Source organism: Corvus cornix, chromosome 27, assembly GCF_000738735.6.
Source record: "Corvus cornix cornix isolate S_Up_H32 chromosome 27, ASM73873v5, whole genome shotgun sequence".
Lineage (NCBI taxonomy): Eukaryota > Metazoa > Chordata > Aves > Passeriformes > Corvidae > Corvus > Corvus cornix.
Window position 1 is genome coordinate 1,596,656 of NC_046355.1, and position 23,612 is coordinate 1,620,267.

The 23,612-nt window shown below is 41.3% G+C and overlaps 3 protein-coding genes across 4 annotated transcripts; 2 read left to right on the plus strand and 1 right to left on the minus strand.

Annotated features, from left to right (window-relative positions):
* Window positions 1-5,162: 5,162 nt before the first annotated feature.
* Window positions 5,163-12,607, minus strand: LOC104697784 (ABO, alpha 1-3-N-acetylgalactosaminyltransferase and alpha 1-3-galactosyltransferase). 2 transcript variants are annotated; one of them, XM_010412822.3, is made up of 6 exons: window positions 12,522-12,607; window positions 11,737-11,811; window positions 10,649-10,717; window positions 9,117-9,155; window positions 7,734-7,868; window positions 5,163-6,449 (listed from the first exon to the last, which is right to left on the minus strand). In XM_010412822.3, the coding sequence occupies exons 2-6, from the start codon at window positions 11,799-11,801 to the stop codon at window positions 5,780-5,782; spliced, it is 978 nt and encodes a 325-aa protein (XP_010411124.2). In that variant the 5' UTR covers window positions 11,802-11,811; window positions 12,522-12,607; the 3' UTR covers window positions 5,163-5,779. The 2 variants fall into 2 exon arrangements, with proteins under 2 accessions (XP_010411124.2, XP_019149358.1); XM_019293813.2 differs by having other exon boundaries at window positions 11,737-11,832; window positions 12,522-12,577.
* A 5,228-nt stretch (window positions 12,608-17,835) lies between these two features.
* LOC104697834 (olfactory receptor 6B1-like) lies at window positions 17,836-18,795 on the plus strand. Its single transcript, XM_010412881.1, has one exon. The coding sequence runs from the start codon at window positions 17,836-17,838 to the stop codon at window positions 18,793-18,795; it is 960 nt and encodes a 319-aa protein (XP_010411183.1).
* A 3,193-nt stretch (window positions 18,796-21,988) lies between these two features.
* Window positions 21,989-22,966, plus strand: LOC104697835 (olfactory receptor 6Y1). Its single transcript, XM_010412882.1, has one exon. It carries the CDS (start codon window positions 21,989-21,991, stop codon window positions 22,964-22,966), a length of 978 nt encoding a protein of 325 aa, XP_010411184.1.
* The last annotated feature ends 646 nt before the right edge of the window (window positions 22,967-23,612 follow it).

The following is a 23,612-nucleotide window of genomic DNA, read 5'->3' on the forward strand; positions in this document are numbered from 1 at the left end:
ACCCGGTGCAACAGGGCTGGGGAACATTGCTTCAAACTGCTGCTGTTCCTGCTGGCTCACAGGCAAGGGGTGGCTTGCAATGAACGCTGTGGGCAGCAGATGGAAGCAGCCGCCTGGATTTGTGCTGCAGGCACCATCTGGAGAGACAGGAATGCCAAGTGCTAGAGCTGCCACTGTAGAAGGAAGAGATGGGGGGAGGCCGTGTGTATGTGGGGGTAGTTCAGCAGACTTGCAGAACTGTGTCACAAGCACTGCTGGAGGCGTTTCTGAGGATGGCTTTGTATACTGGAAAATTCATTGGCAGTGGAGAACAGTGTGATAGGACTGACCTCTGTCTCCTTCCTTAGTTATATTCACTTCTGCATCACAGCTGACCTGCTCTGGCTTTACATTTTGCCCACTACCCCAATCTAAAGATTGCTACCATATTCTGGTACATCCATTTCCACTCATTACTTATCCATCCCCATCTATATTTTCTCAGTAGCCTGGCTTTGCTGTGCCCTGGTCCTATCAAACCTGATCCACAGCATGAATCTCTATTTGGAGGCCATAACTTCCATGTTGAGCCATTGATTTATCATGCTAGATGCTAGGTGATCACAGACTGCTCCATTCTGATTCATACTATCACTGACTTCCTGCTCTGCTCCACCTTATCAGCTTGGCACTTGGCCTGTTCCACCCACAGCAGTTCCTTGACAGAGCCAGTCCTTCTGCATTCACCAGCTGAACTGTTCTGGTCTGTCAGTGTTCCAGTGCCCTGGACAGGTTCAGCTACGTGCCTTTTCCTCCTCCAGGTGCCAATTAAAATGCACAGCCCCCTGTTCCCTCAGTGAGAACACTGGTTCGTTCTTGGGAATTCTTTTGGATGCATCACTCTGAATTTCCTTCAAAAACTTGGGTGACAGAGTCTACCAGAGAGTGAACCTGACCTCTGAAGGCAACAAGTCGTGATTCCTGTCTTGTGTTCCCTGACTACAAATCCACCTGTATTTCACATTCCTGCAAGTATAGAGAGGCTTGTAATGGTTTTGTATAGATTTCTATAGGCTCTAAGTGGAGCATAAATCCTTATGTATGAAACAGGCACCAATTTAATGCACCAATTTTAGGATTTATTTTTCCTTGAGGAGCATGGAGTTTACATAGGCCTCTCCATTCTCCTTCAAGAAGTTCTAAGGCTTCACAAACTTTTGTCTTACGGTGCCAATACTCTCTTAGTGTCGGCTTTTAAAAGCCAAGGATTTCTGAAGGTGGCATGACTTTTAATAGGGAGACAAACAAGCACAAAATAATTGATTCCCACAGAGAGCATGGACCATAACTTGTACTTATGCCTTGCCCTAGTCCATTCAGTTCAACAAAATGACAAAACTGACCTACACTAGCCCTTTGATTTGGTGTGTTGAGCCCTAATGCAATTCCTGACCTTGAGAAATGGTGTTAAGACATTATACAAACATGGTTCCAAAAATCAATCAACTGCCTGATCTCATAAAAAAGGAGAAAAAAAGGAAAAAAAGATTACTGTTATAGATTTGTCCACTTCTAGTAACACAGTACCTTGGTGAGATCCATGGAACTTACTGAGATCTGAGTTAGCCCACCCTGGGTACACAAGTCCCTGGCCTGTCTGTCTGTGGTCAACGCTCTTCTCTAGGGAAGACAATAGAGGATTAATAAATTAATGGATTAGTTGCTTAATTAAAAGGGTCTGAAACAGGTTTCTGGTGTTCATTTTTATAATCTGGGACTTCTTTGATCAGAAATTTTACCCTCTTCAGAAATGAGGATAGCTTCTTGGCCCTAAACCAGATGGACTTGGATCCATTCCTCAGGAATAGGCTATCTACTCATGTTTGAAAGTAGTCCAAGGTAATCATGGATGACCTGGGACAAAGCTTTTCTGAGAAAAAATTCATAATAAGAAGGTTGTAGCCCTAGTCTAATTATAGGCAGAGTGAATATCATAGCTCTATTATCACAGTAATAAATAAGAGTTCAGAGAATGCAGTGGAACTATTTTGATTACATAAATGTGACATTTTACTTCATTAGAGCAAAACCAACAGGATCTGGATATCTGGTGCCCATTAATTGCCTTAAAATCAAAATTATTTACTTATGTGAGTCCTGATGGGAGGAAGAACTCAGAGATTATCTTAAAGCTATGTCCCTGTGTTATCTATATATTTTTTTTTCTTTCTGCTCTGACCTGGTGCTATTTGTTACTGTTTGTGCTCAATTTTAATCCATCAGGTTTTGTTCCAAGTTTGAAGATCTGAGCGCAGTCCAGATTATGTGTTGGTCACCTATCCTACAATTTTCTTGCCCAGATTCATCACTCTTAGTTCTTTAGTTTAGTTTGTTCTGCCCATTTTACACCCATTATCTCAATCATGTTCAAACCTATTGTTTCACTGACATCTGTAAGCCCCAACAAAACAAAATACGGTTTCCTCTGGGCTATCTTATTCATGTTCAGTTTCTATCCACACTTCAAGAAAACAAGTAGATTTAGTGTGCATGGAGAAAAAAAGTAAGAATATTGTGACAGCAATAAATTATCCATATTATCTGAACCTGAGATTTAATAAGAACCTCTTAAGGTGTGAACACAGACACCTGGCTCGCATTCACTCAAGTGAAATAATGTATTTTCCTCTTACAGGTAACAACAACTTAGCCATGTGTTGAGGTATGCTGGATTACATCAGTAAGATCTCACCCCATTCATGCTAAAGAAGTGGCAATACACCTCAGAGCTGTCACTGATGTGTTTCAAGGGACCTATTCCACCTAGTTTATATAGCAGAAGCACTTAAATACAAAGACGCTAAGGGATCAACAGCAATCTACTCCAGCTGCCAGCCTAAGCCATAATATCCTGGCACATATTCAAGTTTGTGGAAATCTGGACACAAATTTTTCCTTTGCAGAATCTCTGTGGACAAGTACATGGAGCTAAAAAGATCCTAGACGCCTCTTCTAGGTGGTGTGGCCTACTAAGGAACATGAGGAAAGGACCAGTTTCATTTTTCCTCTTCAATTCTCTTTTAAGCTCTGAAAGGCATCCTGGTTCAGCCTTACTCCTAGGTTAGGAGTGATGGAGACTTTGTGCCCTGCTCTAACCTACCCATGTTAACTTTCTGTTCTGGGTTCTTTCTCCCACATGATCCCAGTGGGACTCAGTGACATATCCCAACCCACTGTCTGGCCTGACACGATTGTGTCAGTCCTTTGTTCCTTCCTCTCAAGCAGAACCACTCACTAGCATCTCTATACATCCTCATTACTAGGCCCTTACAGCTCTTCCTGTATAAAATACCACAGGAATGAGTTACAATATCCACAACCCATTCCATCTCTGATAATGGAAGGCCTTGGCATTGTCAACAGACCTGATAATGTATGTCAGATTGTCCAGGAGGATAAACCATTTGTTAGCCTTTAAAGACTGATTTCTTATTTCCAATAGACCTAGATATTGGAAGCTAGTAAGGCTAAATCTCACAAGAAATCTTTATACCGTCTTCAAAGTTAAATTGCAACTCGGCACAGACGCTCTATTATACCATTCCTTGCAGCCAGGTGTTTTAATGAATGGAAATAATAGAAAATTACATTTCCTATGGCCTAACCTGTCCTGCTGCATAGTGTTACTCTGGCCCAGGTGCAGGGCTCTGTTGAAGTCTGTTCTGTTCATGCAGTTGCAGTACATTTTGCCATGACCCACCCCCTTTCACCCTCTTTCCTGGCCAGGTTTAACCCCAGCACAAGGCACAAATTTGCATGGTGAAAGGATCAGCCAAAATTCCTTACCTTAACAAGATGTGGGCTACTAAGGCAGAGCATTTGGTAGCCCTCATTCAGAGTTGCCAACTCAGCTCTTCTGTGTGCCTTGTGTGTTCAGTCCTGTCTGTGAAGGTGGTGGGGAACCTTTCTCCGGTTTCCAGAGGCATTGGGCAAGGAAGCTGCATGGAGTGAGCAGGCATGGATAAGAGATCTTCCAGTCCTCAGGATGTTCCAAGGGAGTGGGACTGTAGAACCTGCGGGGGTCTTTGTTCTTCACTGGAAAGTGGGAGTGGGACACTTGCAGTGTCCTGTCTCCCAAGGTATCAAGTTTCACGTGTAAAACCCGTTTGGCAGTGGCAGAGAGTGTGACTGAGAAATCAGATAGCAGCAGAGGATTAAGCCATGCTGCAAAAAGAATATTAAATTATTCCCCTCACCTAGTTCAACACTGTCATTTCATTGGACCATCATCATCTATGCTTTCTAAAGTGATTCAAAAGGGCTGGTTCATACCAGAATTGACTTTCTCTGAGTTTTATAGCTCAATCTGTGTCCCATTCCATTAATCTAAAATTATTTGATTACTTTAGCCTAAGTATACTAATTCAATTCACCAGAATGCTTCAGCTGAACTTTCACACCAATCTTTATCTGAAAACTCTTCATATCACACAGATTCCTCTTGTCTGGCCCTTTTCCAGTAACTTTTTACTGCCCAGTCTTTGGACAAGCCAGGTTTGAGCATGATGTTAACATCTTGTTCTATTTCCAAATCTGGGAAACCACTCTGAAGGAATACAATTGCAATAAAAAAGATAACAGCATTAAAAGACCAAACAAGATTTATGGAGCAAAGAGCATCACATTCATAACAGATATTACAGCAAATGTAATACCCAGACAAATGAGAGAGTCCCACCCACTTCAGCCTCCTGCATGGCCTGGTTTGCACATGTGTCCTGAGTATGGGTCAGCCACGCTACCTCATGTTCTGATTTGTGCTTAACTTTGTTAAGCTGCATTTTTACAACATTACATTCCAGTAGAAGCACTTTCTCTGACCCCTTTGGCAGTGGTTCTTTAGACAGCCTGAGTTACCCATTCATGACAGGAGTACAGCAAGAGCACCACATGGACTTGCTCTTGCTCACGTGGCCTTTCAGCAACAGGGGTATGACTGCAGCAGTGTGACAGGATTGGTTTGCCCCAGTTCTTTCTTGTGTACATAACTTTCAGTTATTTGTCTATTCTCATTTCTATTGAGAGCAATAGAAAGCTTTAATGGAGTCATTCAGCTGATGATTACATCATTAAAATATTGCTGTATCTGAAGTTACAGCTAATACTGAAAAAGGAAAGTTGAAAACCTTTAAATATGATTTAATTTTCTTTTGATAGTCCACATACATTTAGGATTTGTAAATTCACACATGTTTTTAATTAATCAGATACTTCTATAGCTTGAATGATGAGGAAGGGGCTTTCATTTTGTCAGAAATTAAGGAGTAAGTGATTGAAGCTTGCTAGTAATGTATTGTTCAAATTATTAAATTATCATATTGTTAGGACATCTTTTAAGCAAATAATATAAGACAGCAGAAGACAAATATAATTGCACACCCTAATCTGTAGGGACCGTTTGTAGGTTTGCAAACTGACTTTATTCAGATGCCTAAATACTGTCATTTTGAATATGCCCTTGTCAATTTTGGTATGTTCTCAGCATGGCTAGAAGCCTGTGCTTGCAAACATGCAGATGAAAGAACTGTTGAAGAGCAAAATGTTGGAAAAACAGTTGCTAACGGAGGATATTTCTGGGTTGAGTGGTCTCTAGCTAAGGAGACCCACTTCATGGGCTAGGTTGTGCAGAAAATGTGTGCAGTCCTACAAAGAGAGGGAAACTTCCTTTGGCCCATTACCCTCTGTTTAGTGGGGCTGTAAAGAGGAAAGGCTTTACATTCTTTGTTTCAGGAGCTTGCCTCTAGCTGTCGTTGTGCACAGAGCCCATCCTCTTCACCTGGATGATGCTGGGTGAGCTCAGCTCTGCATCCCAGTAGTACTCTGGGGACAGCAGGCGGGTGGGCTTGTGATGCAGGAGATACTTGTTGAGGTGACTCTCATCACGCCACCGAGCTTCAATGCCATTTTCTCTGTCCTCCATCACCCCTTTAAAACAGGCTCTTGTCAGTTTGTAGACCTCGGACACGCTTCCCCCATAGAAGCTTGCTGTGTAATAGAAGTCCCATTCTCCCTCAGGGATGGCAGCTTGTGACTCGGGGTGTGTCCCATAGGCTTTGTTCTCATGGTGTGGGGTGAACTGCCAAGAGCTGATGGTTCCCACCAGGGCATCAATGATCTCCACACCGATGTGTGCCAAGAGCTGGACGTGGATGTCTATGGAGTACAGGTAGTCCACCTCATACTGGAACTGGCTGTGGATGTATGTGCTGATGATGTCCATACGGCTTGTGGAGATATCCTGCCACCCCGAGTGATTCTGGACAGGGATGACAAACAGGTGGTTCTCAGGGGCCATCTGAAGGTGAGAGATCTTCTCAGGATTGTCTGTGAACAAGTAGAAATTCACTTGGTGCCCAGCAAGGAAGTACTTGTTGGCAGATCTCATGAATCCCTCCATGAACTGGACATATCTAAGAGACATGGAAAGGAAAAGACTGGAGAGAGGCTCCTGCTGCTGAAGAATGACAGCTTTTCAAGTTTGTGTTCTTCGTCTTTTTCTATTCATTGCTCCTTCTTACATTAGTGCTCTTTATTTAACACAGCTGCTACCCTTCAAACCTTCCCCATGCACATGATACCGCATTTTAGCTTTCACTATGCACAGAACACATGCCATCTACTCATTGCTGCTCTCTAATATCACTCCATAATGTAAATAGTTCTTCTCATCCTTCCCTTTTACCTGCACACTGGCACTCTTTCTGCAGTGTAACATCCTAACTTCCTAGAGAGGATCACAGAATCAACAGAGAATCATGGAATGGTTTGGGTTGGAAGGGACCTTAAAGTTCATCTCATTCCACCCCCTACCTTGGGCAGGGACACCTCCCACTATCCCAGGCTGCTGCAAACCCCATCCAGCCTGGCTTTGGACACTTCCAGGGATCCAGGGGCAGCCACAGCTTCTCTGGGCAACCTGTGCCAGGGCCTCACCACCCTCAGAGTGAGGAATTTCTTCCTAATATCTAGTCTAAATCTACCCTCTTTCAGTTTAAAGCCATTCTCCCTTGTTCTGTCACTGCCTACCTTTGTAAAAAATCCCCCTCCCACTTTCCTGTAGGCCCCCTTTAGGTACAGCAGTGGGCTCTAAGGTGTTCCTGGAGCCTTGTCTTCCTCAACTCTCTCAGCCTGTGTTCATAGGAGAGGGTCAAAATTATCAATTAAATAGTTTTGATTGCCTTGAAGTACCTGAAGTCTCTATGTAACCCTAAGATGCCAGTGCAGATAGAGGGAGTATAGATCTTTACTCAGAATCTTGAAAAAGAACCTCCCCAGGAACATACAAGCTGTAACAGCATGATTAATAATTTTACTAGAGCTAATATTTTAACTTTAAACTCTTAGAGAAACTCAATAAAATAGCAACTTTACAGAATCTTTCTATGTTTTAGTGCAGGATAGAGGGAAAGCTTGTTGTTAGAATCATAGCAGGAGCTAGAATTTTTATCTCAAGGGTTGAGATACAAAATGCTAGTTGTATTTCCAAGGGTATCTTTTGTCCTTTTCAAAACAATGTCACAACCAATTGCCTTACTTTGGAAGGTGACACTCACATGTCACATTTCTCCCAGTCTAAAGCTGCTCATATTCAGTCTTTGGAATGTTTCTCACTTGTGCTCCACGAGCAGCATTGCAGCATAACTGGCAGGTGAGAGGTTTAACTATTTGACAAGAAATAAATGACAAACCAATACTTTTCGACAGCAAAAGTGACCACTCCAGTGACCAAGTTCTTCTGCATGTATTGAGCATTCAGGATGTCTCTACTGAAGGTGCCTTCCCAGACAATTGGAGCCAACCACGGAGTCAACACCAGCACATCCCTTCTCCTGCAAGGAGTTGAGAATGAGGGCAGTGTTTAGATGGCCTAGGAAATCCATGAAGACAAACACAAGCACAGACATCCACCTCTGAGTTAATCATCCCAGTCTCCCTCTGAAATTACTAGGGGTCAAGAAAGTACTGTCAGCACAATCTGAGATGTGAGTCATCTTATCCTGGAGCAGACACCTGAAATAGGTTTCTATCCTTGGTTTTTACCCAACAGCTCCAAAGCTGTTTGTGGCTGTTACTCAGAGGCAGCTTTTCACAATCCATCCCTTCCTTAACGCAGAGCACAGCACATCCACCCATTGTTCCCAGTCTGTCTCTTCTGGAAAGCTGCCAGCCCCCAGCTGCAGTGTTCCAGATGTGCAGCTCTCCACTGTGTTTCTGTGACAGCAATTACCCCACAGTTTTCTGATTGCACCCTGGTTTCCTGCTCCTTCTGCTCGTTACCTGTGCCTCGTGCACTGATGGAGGCTCCCCAGCAGGGCTGTGGATCTCATCATCCTTTGGAAAGAGTGCTCTCTAATTCCTTTGGGATGATGGACAGGTATTTCCCTGATGCTTCATAGGGTGTTGTTTACTCTGGTTATCTCTGATGCTCAGAAGAACATCCCCTTTGCACAAGGAATGTTGTTTTGAGCTCTGCTGGTAAGTTCAGCCAGGCTGCTTTGCAGAGCAGATACAAGAGCTTTCTCTGCTCTGTGCTGAACAACCCCAGCTCTCTCAGCCTTACCTCACAGGAGATGTGCTCCAGTCCCTTCATCATCCTTTGTTAAACTCTCTCCAGTATGTCCATACCTCTTTTATTACCTTTTTTTTTGTTCTTTTCCTAGTGTAAATGGCTCTAGAATAGGCAATTCCGGAAAATAATTTATCCCAGTGACCTAAAATGTTCCTTCCACAGACATTTACACATCATGTATGATGCTGTTACTACTAAAAACAGTATCAGCCAAGGCCTCTTGTTTTTTAGCTTCTGAGATGAATGCTCACAGGGGATGCAAAAAATGAATTAAGATAAAATTCAACCAAAATGTTTTCAACATTCACCATAATTTCTCAAACTTTCTGACAGTAAACAAATTAAAGATTCTTCATCTATGCATTTCTAATGGTTTCTGGAAGAGTACCTGTTCTCCTTTCCTGTTCATTCAGCCTTGCTCTCAGCTGTCCTGACTTGTCTGTGCCAGAGTCACAGTTGTGTGTGTTTCTGAGAACAATCTTAATGAAGCCAGAGGAGTTACACTTACCATGGAAGCATTAGAGATGTTTCATGTAAGTCTGTTTTTCTGCAAATAAGGGAGAAATAAAAGACACATAAATACATCATAGCACAAAAATATCAGATTTTCTTCTTCTGAGAGATGAGCCCCACAAGAGATCTTTAGGTGTTTCAGCAGTACTGCCCTGGGATACAATGTCAGTGAGTATCCAGTCAGACTCCATCACAAATACAATTATATTATTTGTGTTAGTTCACCTTCATATAAAATGTGAACTACATCTAACAGACAACTCAGCTGGTGTAATTAGAGCTGAATGCAAATTAATCAGTTTTTAAATTATTTTCAACGTTTCTGTTTCTGTGGTGCATTTTTGGAAAATTCAGTTTTACTTCTACACAGCGAGAGCCTGGCCCAATAAGGCCAAGCACTTTGCACACAGTTTGTATTTTGCTGACAGGTTTATGTCTGCATGCCTGCACTGTGGAGTCCACAGGACACAGAGCAGACGCCACTGCTCTCCGTTCTCATCACTTGTGCAGGTTCCTGTAGATGGCTCACTGAATAGGAACCCACCAGTCTTGATTCCTAGATTTTCCAGCAGGAAAAACAGGTTCTATAAACTGGAAACACCTACTAAAAGTAATAGATTCAACAGGCTAATAGAGGCAAATTAAAAGAATCACAAATACATGAAACCAGAAAGATATGGTGCCATATTAACCTTTTTTTTTGGGGGGGGAGTGGTGGTGGTATGAAAATCCTGTCTCATACTGGAATCTTTTAAATTTCAAATTAATTACAAAAATAATGCATTGTTTTTGTCATATTGTTTCATTGGCATTAAAGTTTATTTCTCCCCTAGTCATATGTGCTAGACTCCTTAGAGCAGCATTTCTAGAGAGTTACACAACTGTGTGTATAAGAAAAGAAGTGATGACGAGGGGAAACCTAAGTCAAAAAAGCAGTGGGGATAAGAAAAGTGTAATTCATCAGACAAAACCAGAACATAATAAAATATGGTTCAGTTAAATGAAATCAAGCATTAACAACCCAGGAAGTTTCAGTGTGGTAAAGTACCAGATTAGACTTTTTCTTGATTCCATATCCAGAATCCATTTGTTCTCATCATGTTTGTGCACAACACTAAATCACAGGGAGCAGACAACGTGCCAAAGGGCCCACTTTTTTTTAATGAATACAGAGGAAGCCTGGATGACTTCCTGGTACAGAGACAGCCAGCTTCTAGGTGACCAAACCAGGTGGGATTAAGCTGCCTTTTCATTGCATGATTTTGGGGGAGCTGCATCAGGGGATTCATATTTCCCCGTATTAAGTCTCTGGAATCTGAGCCTGTTCATCCAGCTCAAGGCATTCACAGTAGAGGAGTAGAGGAGCCTTTTAGCTGGGCACTGCAGGATGGCTTATCTCAAAATGGAAATTAGCACTTCTAGGGCATGGATCTCCTGCTTAAGAATGAGTCTTTCCAGATGAGTCTTGTCCTCGTGCCTACAGTGACAGGCATGCAGGACCTTGCAAAACATGAAGAATGAACTTACAGGACTGAGCCCTCTTCAGGGGAGGCTGTGTGTTCCTGGTCTCTGGCTGGGGAGAAAGGGTGATGGTACCTTGGACAGGATAAGAAAGCAGTGAGTCAATGATTCAAAAAAAATCAACCTCTCCTCCGCTTCCTTTATGACTGAAACTATAAAACGAACCTAACAGAATACAGATGTGTGGCATCAATAGGGTGATGAGGATTTGCAGAGCTCAGCTGTTTCAAGACAGCTCTCTAGCCTCATGTTATCTGCAGATCTATTAACTCTGAGGATCTGTGAATGATGTGATTTGCCCAAGACTACTTGCACCAAACAAAATGTGTCTGCTTTACAGCAGAGTTTGGTCTCAGCTGATTCTAGGAACTGACTGTGTAGCTGCCTTTTGAAACAAGGTGTTCACAGCATCACTTTACTCTGGCCAGGGTGTGGGATCTCCTCTGAAGTGATTGTACTGTCAACAAAAATGTGAGCATTTGTGATGGATGCTCTGCTGCAGAGAGAGTGTGTGGGTGAAAAGCTTGTCCTAATTCCTCCAGTTGGAACAGATCTTCAATATTCATTATCTTTATTATTATTTCATTATATATTTCATTATTATTTTCAATATTCAAACTCTGCATTCTGAATTAAGCCCAGTTGATCTCATTTCAGGCTCCAGGGCACTGAACACACACTATGAAAGCCTTACTGCAGCAGGCTAGTCTAGAGACATGAGAGCCAAGGGACACTCAAGCCAACCATGGTGCAGAATAAACTCAGCTAAGTCAACTCCACGGAGTTCCAGCTCTGTGCCAGGATCCTTGTGTTGGTCTGGAGCACAGAGGTGTCACTGTGGGATGTAAACATGAAAACACACACTTAGGCTCACAGGAATATACAGAGCCCAATTCATCATATTTTTTAAATTTCACAGAAGATATTAAAAGTGTCCACACCTTGATTATTTTCATCTTTTGAATGTGAAAGGGGATTTTGAATTTAAATGCTCACATTGTATCTGCATAAGTATAGTTAGAAGAAACGTGTCTCAGTCTGGGCAATAGAAATCTGTGCTAGTTGAGAATAATTATCAAAGGTTAAACACCCACCAGATTGCGCCAGTGATTCCTGCTGTCACTAGAATAGCCAATCCATGCCATTTTGTGATTCCCATGTCACTAGTGCTGAAAAAAAGATTGTGAACTCTGGATGGACAGCAAAGTGAAAAAAAGAAAACACAATAACAAAAAGGCAGAAAATACCGTTGTTATTAAATATTGAGGAAGTCTTGTTTTGCACTGCAGGTCTGAACGTAATACAGAGAAAAATTAGTTTTTCTAGATAGAAAGTTTTACATCTCAGTATTTACAACAGATACTACATCTTTACAATAGATATTCCACACACAGCTCTCATTTTCAAGTAGTAGTATAGTGAACCACTTCAAATTGTTCAAACCAATAATTCTCATTTCAGATTTTCTCTGAATCAGGTTTTATTTTTTTTCCCAGTGCTTGCTTGCTTGCTTGCTTGCTTTCTTTCTTTCTTTCTTTCTCTCTCTCTCTCTCTTTCTCTCTTTCTTTCTGTTTTTCTCTCTTTTTTTCTGTCTAGCTCTCCTTTTTGACCTGGATTCCTCGGATTCCTTGGGCTTTCTACCGTGTTTCTCACCAGTGCAGTTCTCTTTCTTTCTAAGCTGAAGGTCACAATCCTTTTCTCTAGGTCAGCTTCTCTTCTCCATCCTTTCAGCCACATCTTCCTTTGTGCCAGCCTTCTGAAAAGACTCTTTGTAGCATTCTGTGTTTGTCAGTATTACCATCCCCTGCTGTCAGCTGCTCTTCAGCATCTCTTCCTGCTGTAACCCCTTTCTTAGCCTAAGCCCAGCCACAACACTCACCTGTGGTTCTTTCAGTCCTCACACTCCAGCAGCTCCTGTTCTCTTTCCCTGCTGCTTCCCCTCTGCTCACACACCTGCCGAACCAGAACCAGCACAGCAAATCCTTTCTGTGTGTCAGCCGTGTGTCAGCAGCTGGGCTCAGGGCCAGAGGAGGGCCCTCCGCCCAGTTCTTCACCTTTTGTGGGAGTGCTGTGTCCTGAGTAATGGGGAAACAGCAAGAAACTTGCAACAACCAGTTATTCCCTAACACTTCAACACTGAGATTTCTGATGAGCAAGAAGGCGACTGCCTAAACTTCCGATATGGAGTTGCTGGTTTGTGGTTTTTTTTTTTTTTTGAATGTAGGTGTTTTTGTTAAAGAGTTGTTGTAGAGGAAAGTATCTGTAATATAGACATTTCCAACCACACTGAAATGAAAGTGCTTCTGGTAGTCCCAGGAGAGAAATAAACACTTTCAGAGCATAATTAAGTTAATCTTAAAGGAAACCTTTAGATACACCAGAGCTAAAGGATGCTTAAGAGAGCTACTCCATTGAGTGCTTCTCTTCATTTACTTATGGAAAATACAGTTGTCTACGAAGAGTTATTCAAGACCTCCATAAGGTGATTCTGTTCTGTTGGTGCCAATCTGTTATGTATAGGATGTTATATCCTACATGCCTAAAAATGAAGCTTACTCCTAATTTAAAATGCTAGGAGGCAGAAAGTGTACGAGAAATAATGAAAAAAGTAGGCTAAAGAAAGGGTAGGTGAATAGTAACAAGAAAATAAGGCATAAAAATGAAGGTAAGTGCTCATATATGCAAAATTATTTAAATGTTTTGCAGAGTTCTCTTGCACCTAGCATTATCGCTATTTACATCCCTGAAGGAGCATTAATTTAACACAATACTGAGAAGCAGGAAGAGTGGGATGAGAATGAGCAGGTCACAATTAGGCTTACAAATACCCAACTTTTCTTAATTTCATCCTCCTGCTCTGGTCTCCAGGCATGCAAAAGTACTGTGTCCAAAACTGGTTATTTATGACTTTAATTATGCTTGGTACCACTCCAAATGTCTATCCATAGTTCCAGCTACTGACATTAATTTCATCAGAGCATCACAAATACAGCAAAAACAAAGTGTGTCTACATGTATGCTACTAATAACACCCCACCCCAAGTGATCCATGGCCCCCCCCAACCAAATTTACTTGGCATTAGACCCATAGACTTGGTTGCTATATGCACATCACATCACAGCATTTCACCCAGGTCTTCCCTGTGCTCAGTCTTGTATTGCTGTGAACTCTTTGAGATTTCTCTTTGAAGTAACCACAAGTTGTATCACAGTCCAGAAAAGTGTGTTTTCAGTTCCATGAAACACAATCTGCGAGTTCTAGGATCTGTAACTCTGCATGAAGCATACAGGTATGATTAATGGACAACTCAAGATTTCCTTGGATTAAGTTAGAAATGGAATTTATTTGCTAAAATACATACAGGCCTGCCTGAAAGCTTAACTGAAGTCTCTTCTGGAGTGCTTCACAGTTCCTTTGTGGATACAAAAATGCTGCTAGCAAGGATTTTCTTGCTATTTTCTAAGCCCATGAGAGACTTTTCGCTCTCACAGAAGAGGTAGCAGAGTTCTGTAAACAACCAAACACCTGCAACCTTGAAAAGTCTTGTTTATGGTATAGTAGAAAAATATTTTGACAATGGATGTTTTAGGATTTTAGCCAATCACCCCAAGGGGGGGGCTGATCCTTTGTCCAATTAGACTATGAAGAAAAAGTCTATAAAAGAGTTTGTAAAATAATTAAATCAATCAATCTTGCTGCACAATTCCTGCCTGCTGGATCTTCTCCTCCTCCTCCCTACGGCTGCGGGATACGGTGATATTTACTGCACTAATATTCCTTTTTTGTTTGACAACACCTTGAAATAAGGCCTGAACATTCTGTCTGCCTGAGTTACATTTATTTGCACTCTACTTCTTAAGAGAATCAGTTTCCAGAGAGGAAGTCTTTCCCAAGCAATGGATTTTCCAGCGGCACAGAGTTGAAGTTACTGTAGCGACACATAGATGTCTGGGACAAATCTGCTTTATTTTAATAAATAAAGGAAGGAAGGGAACAGATGCTTAGTGCCTCGGGCATCCAAGACATCTTCACCGGTCTGGAAAATACAACCCAGAAAATGCAGAGCTGCTGGCTGTGAAGATCACTCAACAGTGTTTGAAAAAGACACACATTTTGGAAAATGAATCCCAAACACTTTGGTTACTCTTGAATGAGCTGAAACACTGTCCAGACTCTTCTGTTGACTCTCTCCCAGCTGACTTTAATGGGAGTTCAGTCATGTAGTTCACATACAGAAATTTGCACTATTGTCACCTGTATTTCCGTGTCTTCTCTCTGGGCTGCATCTCACTCTGGGTTGTTGGCATGTGGAGGGAGTTGGATTTCCCCTCTGAATGGTGTCTTTCACACCTCCAATATTATTGATACTTAATGCTTGGGTGCTGCTTTCTCTGTGGAACCTCCAGTAATTTTCAAGACCAGTGTAATAATTATTTAATATATGGAGAAACGAAGGCACTGACGAATGAAGTTTTGTTGGTCAAAGCTACCCATCATGAGCCAACAGCAAAGTACAAATGAGTCCTGAGTTCCAGTCTGATGCCTTGTCACATAGACAGCACTGACTTTGGAGAAAGAAAAAAAACCCATGGATAGTGCTACAATAGCTAGTTAACACATTAAAAAAATTAACAAGCAAACAAGCAGAGCAACACCTTCCGTGAGGTTTAGAAAAAGGAGGGAAATTTATTCCCTCTAATTCTGTTCTCAGTTCTCTTGGGCTTTGAAGGATAATATATTGAGAGATATTTTATCACCCTGGGAAATCTTAGCTCAGCCAATCGACAGAAGCCTGCAGGAACTGTTTATGCTCACAGCCTTTCACAGCGGCTCTCAGCCATTCAGAGAGAAACAGAAAAGCAAAGGGGTAAGGTTTTAGCTCAATGAAAGCGAGAAAGAAGTGTAGATACTGATCTCTCGCTCAGACAAAGAGCATTTAATTTCCTCTTCTCTAGCTTTGTTAGAGGTCTTTCTTCTCATCTGATCTCACCTGAACTCGGAGAATACCAACATAAGTTGTGAGTGTCTTGGAAACGGCATTCCAAGTTCTTATCAGGAACTGCAGGGACAGGACAAGGGGGAGAGCTTCAAACTGAAAAGATATTGGAAAGAAATCCTTCCCTGGGAGGGTGGGCAGGCCCTGGCACAGGGTGCCCAGAGCAGCTGTGGCTGCCCCTGGATCCCTGGCAGTGCCCAAGGCCAGGCTGGACATTGGGGCTTGGAGCAGCCTGGGACAGTGGGAGGTGTCCCTGCCCATGGCAGGGGTGAAATGGGATGGTCTTTAAGGTCCCTTCCAACCCAAACCGTTCTGGCATTCTGGGATTCTATGAGTAGTTTTCAAGACAAACATGGACATGTTTCTCAAAGTGTGAGAGAGGAGAGAGGGGGATTGCTTGGAAAGGAAAACAGAGCTGGACTTAATAAAATCTAGAAATATGGAAATTTCTTATTGTACTTTTTGTGCTTTTAAAAATCCTATGACCACTGTTGACAGTATAAGTTAAATAGAACCTTTCCCTCTCTCTCTCTCTGTGTTTTCTATGCAGTAGCAGTACTTCTGAACATGTTTATGTGGTAAAAAACCACATTTGTAGTCCACTTTCAGTGGACTAGAATGTAAAAAGCATTCACCATTATTTTTACCCTAAAAAGCTTCATTCTTGAAACATGGAAGTTATCTTTCTATGCCACCTGAGAGTGACCTGTTATTTGAGGACAGGTACCTGAAATTCTCCAATTAATCACCCTTTTAAAATTAAATTATTGACAGTCAATATTCTAAGGTATTATGTGGTAGATCTGGAATTTTTAAACCTATATTGGAATGTGGAACCATAATTTTTATTTTCTCTTCTTGATATCCTTTTCATTCAGGTACTTTTCAATTATGGTCTGTATTCTATAGCACACTAAATCACTTAAACTAGGTTTTCTTCCCTGTGCTGCCTGAATCTCCACTGGCTATACTGGAAAATGAATTACCTGCCTCACCTGTCAGCATTTACCACAGCTTAAATCTCATGGAAAGCTGGGAGGTGGTGAAAGCCATCCTTAGAAATGTAATTGTATTTAGTATTCCATCACTTTGTTATTTGGCAGCAGTGATGTACTTGTAATAAAATATGTAACTTATGTAATTAGGTTGATTCTACACAGATTATCTGTATGTGAGAGAAAAATCAAATTTGAAATATTTTGAAACTCAAAGACAAATAAATAATGAAATCACAGAAATACATATTCCTTTTTCTTTTTTTCCCCCCCATGACAATAATGGATCTTTTTCTTAATTTTTGTATGAAAAATATTTTGTGAATGACAAATATTGAACATCATTCTAGAAAGTCAGCTGATTATTGGATAGGAATGTGCAGGAATAGGTGAAAAAAGGTTGTTTGAAACCGTCCCTAAGAAGTGGAAAAGAAGAAGAATAAACATCAAACTTCAGGTATTTTGTGATAAATCAAGATTATTTCTATCAATTAACGCAGCAGAAAAATTATGGGTGGCTATTGTTATTATTGTAGTATAAGACACTACATAAAAACTTATTTGGGGGGAGAAGTGGCTTATTTTAGTCAAACCATTGAAAAGGAGAGAAATTTTCAGATGCACAGGTCCTTTCCAATTTTGAAAGAAAAAACCAAAATGCATACATCCCATAACCCTAGCAAACTTTAAATAAAGTACTCCGTGTGAGAGAGCAAACACTTCTTTTCTTCTGCAAATATTCAAGAGTAAGCGAGACAGTAAAACAGCTCAAGGCAAGTTTGCTGTGTGTGAGTCCAGCAAGACTGTGCTTCTCTCCACATGGCTTGGCATTGGTGACCATCTGGGGGGTAGCTCAGAACTGAGATCCAATGCACTCTTAAAAATGTTGCCTCTTCTCCTTTGATTGTCTTTTAAGTCTTTTAAGATTGTCTTTTAAGATAGGGGTAAGAAGAAGAAATCAGTGAAGCCCAAACATTTTCTTGGAGCCAGGATCTGAATCACCAATCCTGCTGTAGGACACAAAAAAATTCAGAGGTGGTTAAATAATAAAGAATGTCAATTAAATAACTGGTGTGGAATCTCTCCTTAAATTGTGTATTTGCAAGTCCAGTATGAAGAGGATGCTTGGGGGAGATAATAAAAAATGTTCCCTATTTCTTTCCTTTTTCCTCCTTATACATTCCAGGTCTTCAAGGTCATCATGGTACAAGAAAATGATACCCACATCTATGAGTTCATCCTGTTGGGATTCCCTACCACCACAGAGCTACAGGCTCTGCTGTTTGTGATTTTCCTTACTGTGTATTTGTTGACTGTCACTGAGAACATAATTATCATCACTTTAATCATAAGTAATCACCAGCTCCACAAGCCCATGTACTTTTTCCTAGGCCATCTTGCTTTCCTAGATGCCTGGTACATTTCAGTCACTGTTCCCAAATTGTTGGTCAGCTTGCTGGTGAGGAATAAGAACATCTCCTTCACAGGCTGTATGGCCCAACTCTACTTTTTCATTGCCCTGGTGTGTACTGAGTGTGTCCTCCTGGCTGTCATGGCCTATGACCGCTCTGTGGCCATCTGCAGCCCCCTGCACTACACGGTCATCATGACCCGCAGGGCCTGTGTGCAGCTGGCCGTGGGCTCTTGGCTGCTTGGCTTTCTGCTGTCCATGCTCAAGGTCTTTTTCATTTCCCAGCTCTCCTTCTGCGGTCCCAGCGTTATCAACCACTTCTACTGTGACATCAGCCCGTTGCTCAACCTCTCTTGCACCAAGCGGCGAGTTGCAGAGATGGTGGACTTTGTCTCGGCCTTGCTTATTTTGTTGATCCCCCTCTCTGTCATCATAATTTCTTACATCTGCATAATCAGCACCATTTTGCTCATTCCCATGGCCCAGAACAGGAAGAAAGCCTTCTCCACCTGTGCTTCTCACCTGGCTGTGGTCATCATTTTCTTCTCAACCACACTCTTCATGTACGCCCGGCCCAGGAGTATAAACTCCTTGGATCTCAACAAGCTGCTTTCCATAATTTATACTATAGTCACTCCAATGCTAAATCCATTCATTTACTGCCTGAGGAACCAGGAAGTGAAGGACACTTTACTGAAGGTCTTGTGTAGCAGGGCCGCTGTCTCCAGAGTTTCTGCATCAGATCTGTGATGCTTGGAAGATAACCTTCAGACTGAATTTGTCTGAATCCTATGAAAGTCTAATAAGATTTTTACTTTGACAGAAATGGTTATTAGGGTTTTCTTTCAACATCAGTGGTTAAGAATTCCTTCTCCCGAGTCAGTCTGCATGTTCAGCTAAAATCTATTAATCTATGCAAATGTGAAAGGTGGCTCTACTGAACACGTCACACATCATTCCTGAGGAGCAGAAAAGGCAATAAACATAATTGCCTTGTCTTAATGTATTTTTTTGGTGTGCATCAAAGAACAAAATTGCATTCTGACCTTGATTCAACTTAACATGAAACTACGATTCAAGAACTTGAGGCACCAAATAAATGGTTATGTCAACTTTCTTCACAGGAATGAGGATGGGAACTTCAGTCATTCAGATAATAACAGTCACTTTAGATAGCTGTGACAGGAGATCATGAACCACACCTGAAAAGAGAAAAGCAACAGGAACTAGTTACAACAAATTAAATTCAGATAAGATAGTCCAAAAAAAGAAAAAAATCAAACAAAATTGATCAGAGTGATTAAGCACCACAACACAGTCCCAGAGAGGTAATGAAATCTCTGTCTTTTGAGCTTTTCAATGCTTGACCTGACAAGTCCTTGAAAAACCTGACCCCACTGAACCGTTTGTGACAGCAGAGTGAGTTAAAAAAGTCCACAAGTAAAATTCTGTCCTTCCAACCTAAGTTTTTGTATGGTTCTTTGATCTGGATGTCAAATGGAAAAGCCTGTGGCATCTCAAACTGCAATAGAAATTGGTGTTTAGGGAGCTGAATCTGGCTGTAGCTACCCACTCAGTAGGTTTTGGCACACGAGCAATACGTTCAATACTATCCAGGGAATGGGTGCTCTCCAGTATTTCCATATCACTCGTCCACTGGGGAGCCAAGAACTGGATGCAGTACTCCAGATGTGAATATATTTATAATGTGACTTCCCTTTTATAGCATAACGCTCCCCATCTCTCTATTACGTCAGCTGAGGCTCGGTCTAGCTGAGATCTGAAAACATCAGAAGTACAACAATCTCTCTGGGAGACTGTTTAAGCACTCTTCTGACCTCATATCTTCTAATGGCCTAAATAGCAGGGAAGCAATTATGGAACCCTACTGAGTTGCAAATCATTGCCTTTGTCCCTTTTTATACCTTGTACCTGTTCGACCACAGCACAGCCTCCAGTACACCACACTGAACAAACCCAGCTACATCAACTTCTTCTCATGGTGCATGTACCCATGCCATGTCCTCACATCTTAGCAGGCTTTAGTAAGCACCTCTCCAGCTTATCCACATTTTCCTTGAATTGCAGAGATCCCAAAATTGATCCATGGTATTTGGACCCTCACCAGCCCAACAGAAATGAGGGAAGAAGTAACACTCGTGCTTCTGACAACACTACTCTTCCTTCTCCATGCACTTACATTATTTTAAAGTTGCCTTCTTCATGAGATGCCCTTACATTCCTGAGAATGCACACATGGCTTTGGCCAGTAGCTAGAATTCAGCCAACATACCATAAGGTATATCAAATATCACTAGATTTTAACATATTTGCAAATTAAATCAAACTCTATGATCCAACAGCCAAATAAATTCTGTAGTTCCAACTCTCCCAGATGCTAAACTTCCATTATTCTCTCTGTATGAATATAATTTTAATCATGGTTTTGGCTTAAGATATCTGCCTCATATGAGACCAACTGGAAGGTGATTTTACAAATAGCTGAGTCCAGGGACTGCTCCCACTTGGCAGTATGGAGGAGACCAGAGCAAGTTTTGTGTTCTTCGTGCAACAAAATCCTGCAGCAGCACCTCAGCCCTGTTTGGGGGGCAGCTGAGCTCCTCAGGTAACAGACCAATGTCATCTTGGATCCTCCTTTTGCTCTGAACATATTTGTACTGCATTTTACTATTCAGAAAATGCATAGCTTGGCTGTTTGTGTATCTGAAGATTGTACAAATAACTCCAGTGTAGGTGAAACTACACTTATCCAAAATCACTTACTCCAAAAGCGATTACCAGTTAAGGCTACGGATTTAGATTAGGGTACTAGAATATTTTTCTAGATTACCTTTTGGTAAAAGACTGCCATATCCCCTGCCTCAGGGTATGCTTTTATTTTCCTCTGCCCTATAAAAATCAGTAGGCACTTACTGGTATTTTTTCATTGTTCAGTGTCTCAGAAAAAAATCTTCAGAGCTTCTTGCTTCTACTCTGCATGGAATCACAGAGGAAACAATAACATCCCTCCTCTTCCTGTGATTGCTTCCATTGGGAGGCTAGCTGTAATTTCTAAATCAGATCTCATGAGACACCAAACATAAACCAAGTGTTGATTTATCTGTGTTGATTTATAAATCACCCAACTGACATACCAGTCTACACTTCATCTGTACCCTACTGATCATATTCTCCAGGATCAACTAAGGCGGTGGATTCCCTCCACAGAAGGTTGAGAACAGTTTTGTTTTTAATAGCACAGGCTGAGCCATTCTTATTTTTGAAGGATTAATCTGAGTTAGTTGCAAACAAAGCAGACCCAGAATTATAATTTGCTTGCACTTATGTTGTATCTGGGATGCTATGTGTACCTTTTATCTCAACAGACTTTGTGTAGATGTAAGTGTTTTCTGAGCTAGATACAGAAACCTTCTATAGTGGGGTCCTTCAGATGTGTTTGGAGGGTTTTTTAATACCAAAATGAATATATCCTTGTGGTACTTCACATTTCTCTCACAGTTCATGGAATATACATCATATAACTTTAGAAATGTTTAAATGTAGAAACTAAAACACTGGCAATGTGAATGTCTATCTATAAGCTCATAACCTATCATTTCTTTATACTGGATGGATAATATAATAGCATCATTCATCTGGCTTATTTTAGACCTTTGTCTTAGATGAGATAAGCTTCTAATATGTATTTATCTCTATGAAATGTAAAGTAAAAAGCATGATTTAATTTTTAAAATGAAAAATTCTGAATTGAGCAGATAAATTTCACAAAATTAATGTCTAAAAACCAAGCAACAAAATGTCTGAACTTTTACAGTGTCTTTAAGTGGTGGTGTAACATATGGCTGTGAATTTAAGCCTGAGTAGTTAGGTGTGATTGTATTAATTTATTGCAGGTGGATAAGGTTCATCTTTCTGCTACAGAATGGGTGGGAGGAATGAAACCAAAGTAATGTATTTCATTCTCCTGGGTTTTCCCACCACTGCTGAACTGCAGCTGCTCCTTTTCTCTACTTTACTTCTGGTTTATTTATTAACTGTGTTGGAAAACTTCCTTATCATTCTCATCATCCGCAACAACCAGGGTCTGCAAAACCCCATGTATTTCTTCCTAGGGAGTCTGTCTTTCTTGGAGATCTGGTATGTTTCTGTCATTGAGCCAAAGATGATCGTAGATGTCATTTCTCATGACAAACGTATCTCATTCCAGGGCTGCCTGACACAGTTGTATTTCTTTGTGACTTTTGTTTGTACTGAGTATATTCTGTTAGCTGTTATGGCCTACGACCGCTTTGTGGCCATATGCAAACCTCTCAGATACCCACTCATCATGAGTCACAAGTTCTGTGCTCAGTTGATAGCTGGCTGTTGGATGTGTGGTTTGACCACTTCTTCCATCAAGCTGAGCTTTATAGCCCGGCTCTCATACTGTGATGTGGACAAAATCAATCATTATTTCTGTGATATTTCACCCCTACTGAATATTTCCTGCAGCGATTCCTCTTTGGCTGAGCTAGTGGACTTCATCTTGGCTCTGATGGTTATCATGGTACCTCTGTGTATTGTGGTGGCCTCCTACATTTGCATCATGTTCACCGTGTTGAAGATTCCTTCTTCTCAGGGGAGGCAAAAGGCCTTTTCCACCTGCAGCTCCCACCTGACCGTGGTGATTTTGTTCTACTCCACCACCCTTTTCACTTACAGCCGTCCCAAGCTCATGTACACCTATCGTGCTAACAAGTTGGTATCAGTCCTGTACACGGTGGTTGTGCCACTTCTGAATCCTCTCATATATTGTCTTAGAAACAAAGAAGTCAGGTTTGCCATGAGAAGGACTTTTACTTGCAGAAGACACACCAAAGAAAGCAACGAAAGGGTCCTGGAGAAGGGGCTTTGCTCATGAAGATCAACTGGAAGTGCTGAGGAGCTAAAGTCAGGAGATCCAGACCTTAATCCACACCAAAGTGAAACTCTCCTATTCATGCACACACTACTCATATTTATTGGACTAGACCTTAATATATCTAAGCTAGATCTAGGTATATACTATTGCTTTGACTTGAGATGTTTGGGTTTGGGGTTTTTTTGCTTGTTTTCCCCTTAAGAATCTATGCTGTCACCCTTTCTTAAAAGTCTCCTGCTGAATGACTGCTCTGTTTTTAAAGAGGTTTGGAAATGCTAGAAAATGAACCCCAGGTTTGTTTGCCCTACATAGAATAGAGTCCAGAAAACATTGTAAAATGCATTTGAAAACCAGATATCTATGTGTGATTTATTTACTCTGAGATTTTGTTATTATCCCTTGAAAGATACAGGCAGCAGAAAAGAATGGGTAATTTGAACAATTTTGGGTACCTGGTGTAGGATAAAAGGAACCATCCTCTGAGGAACCATCCTCTGAAGAAGAATATTTTTCTAATATGGCATTAGAGAAGGTAAAATGTGAGTAACTCATGCTCTTCAGGTGGTACAGCTGCATTGTCACTTGGCCTCTGTCTCAGCTTCACCACAGGACTGAGGTACGCCTAAACAACCTTGTTGCACACCAA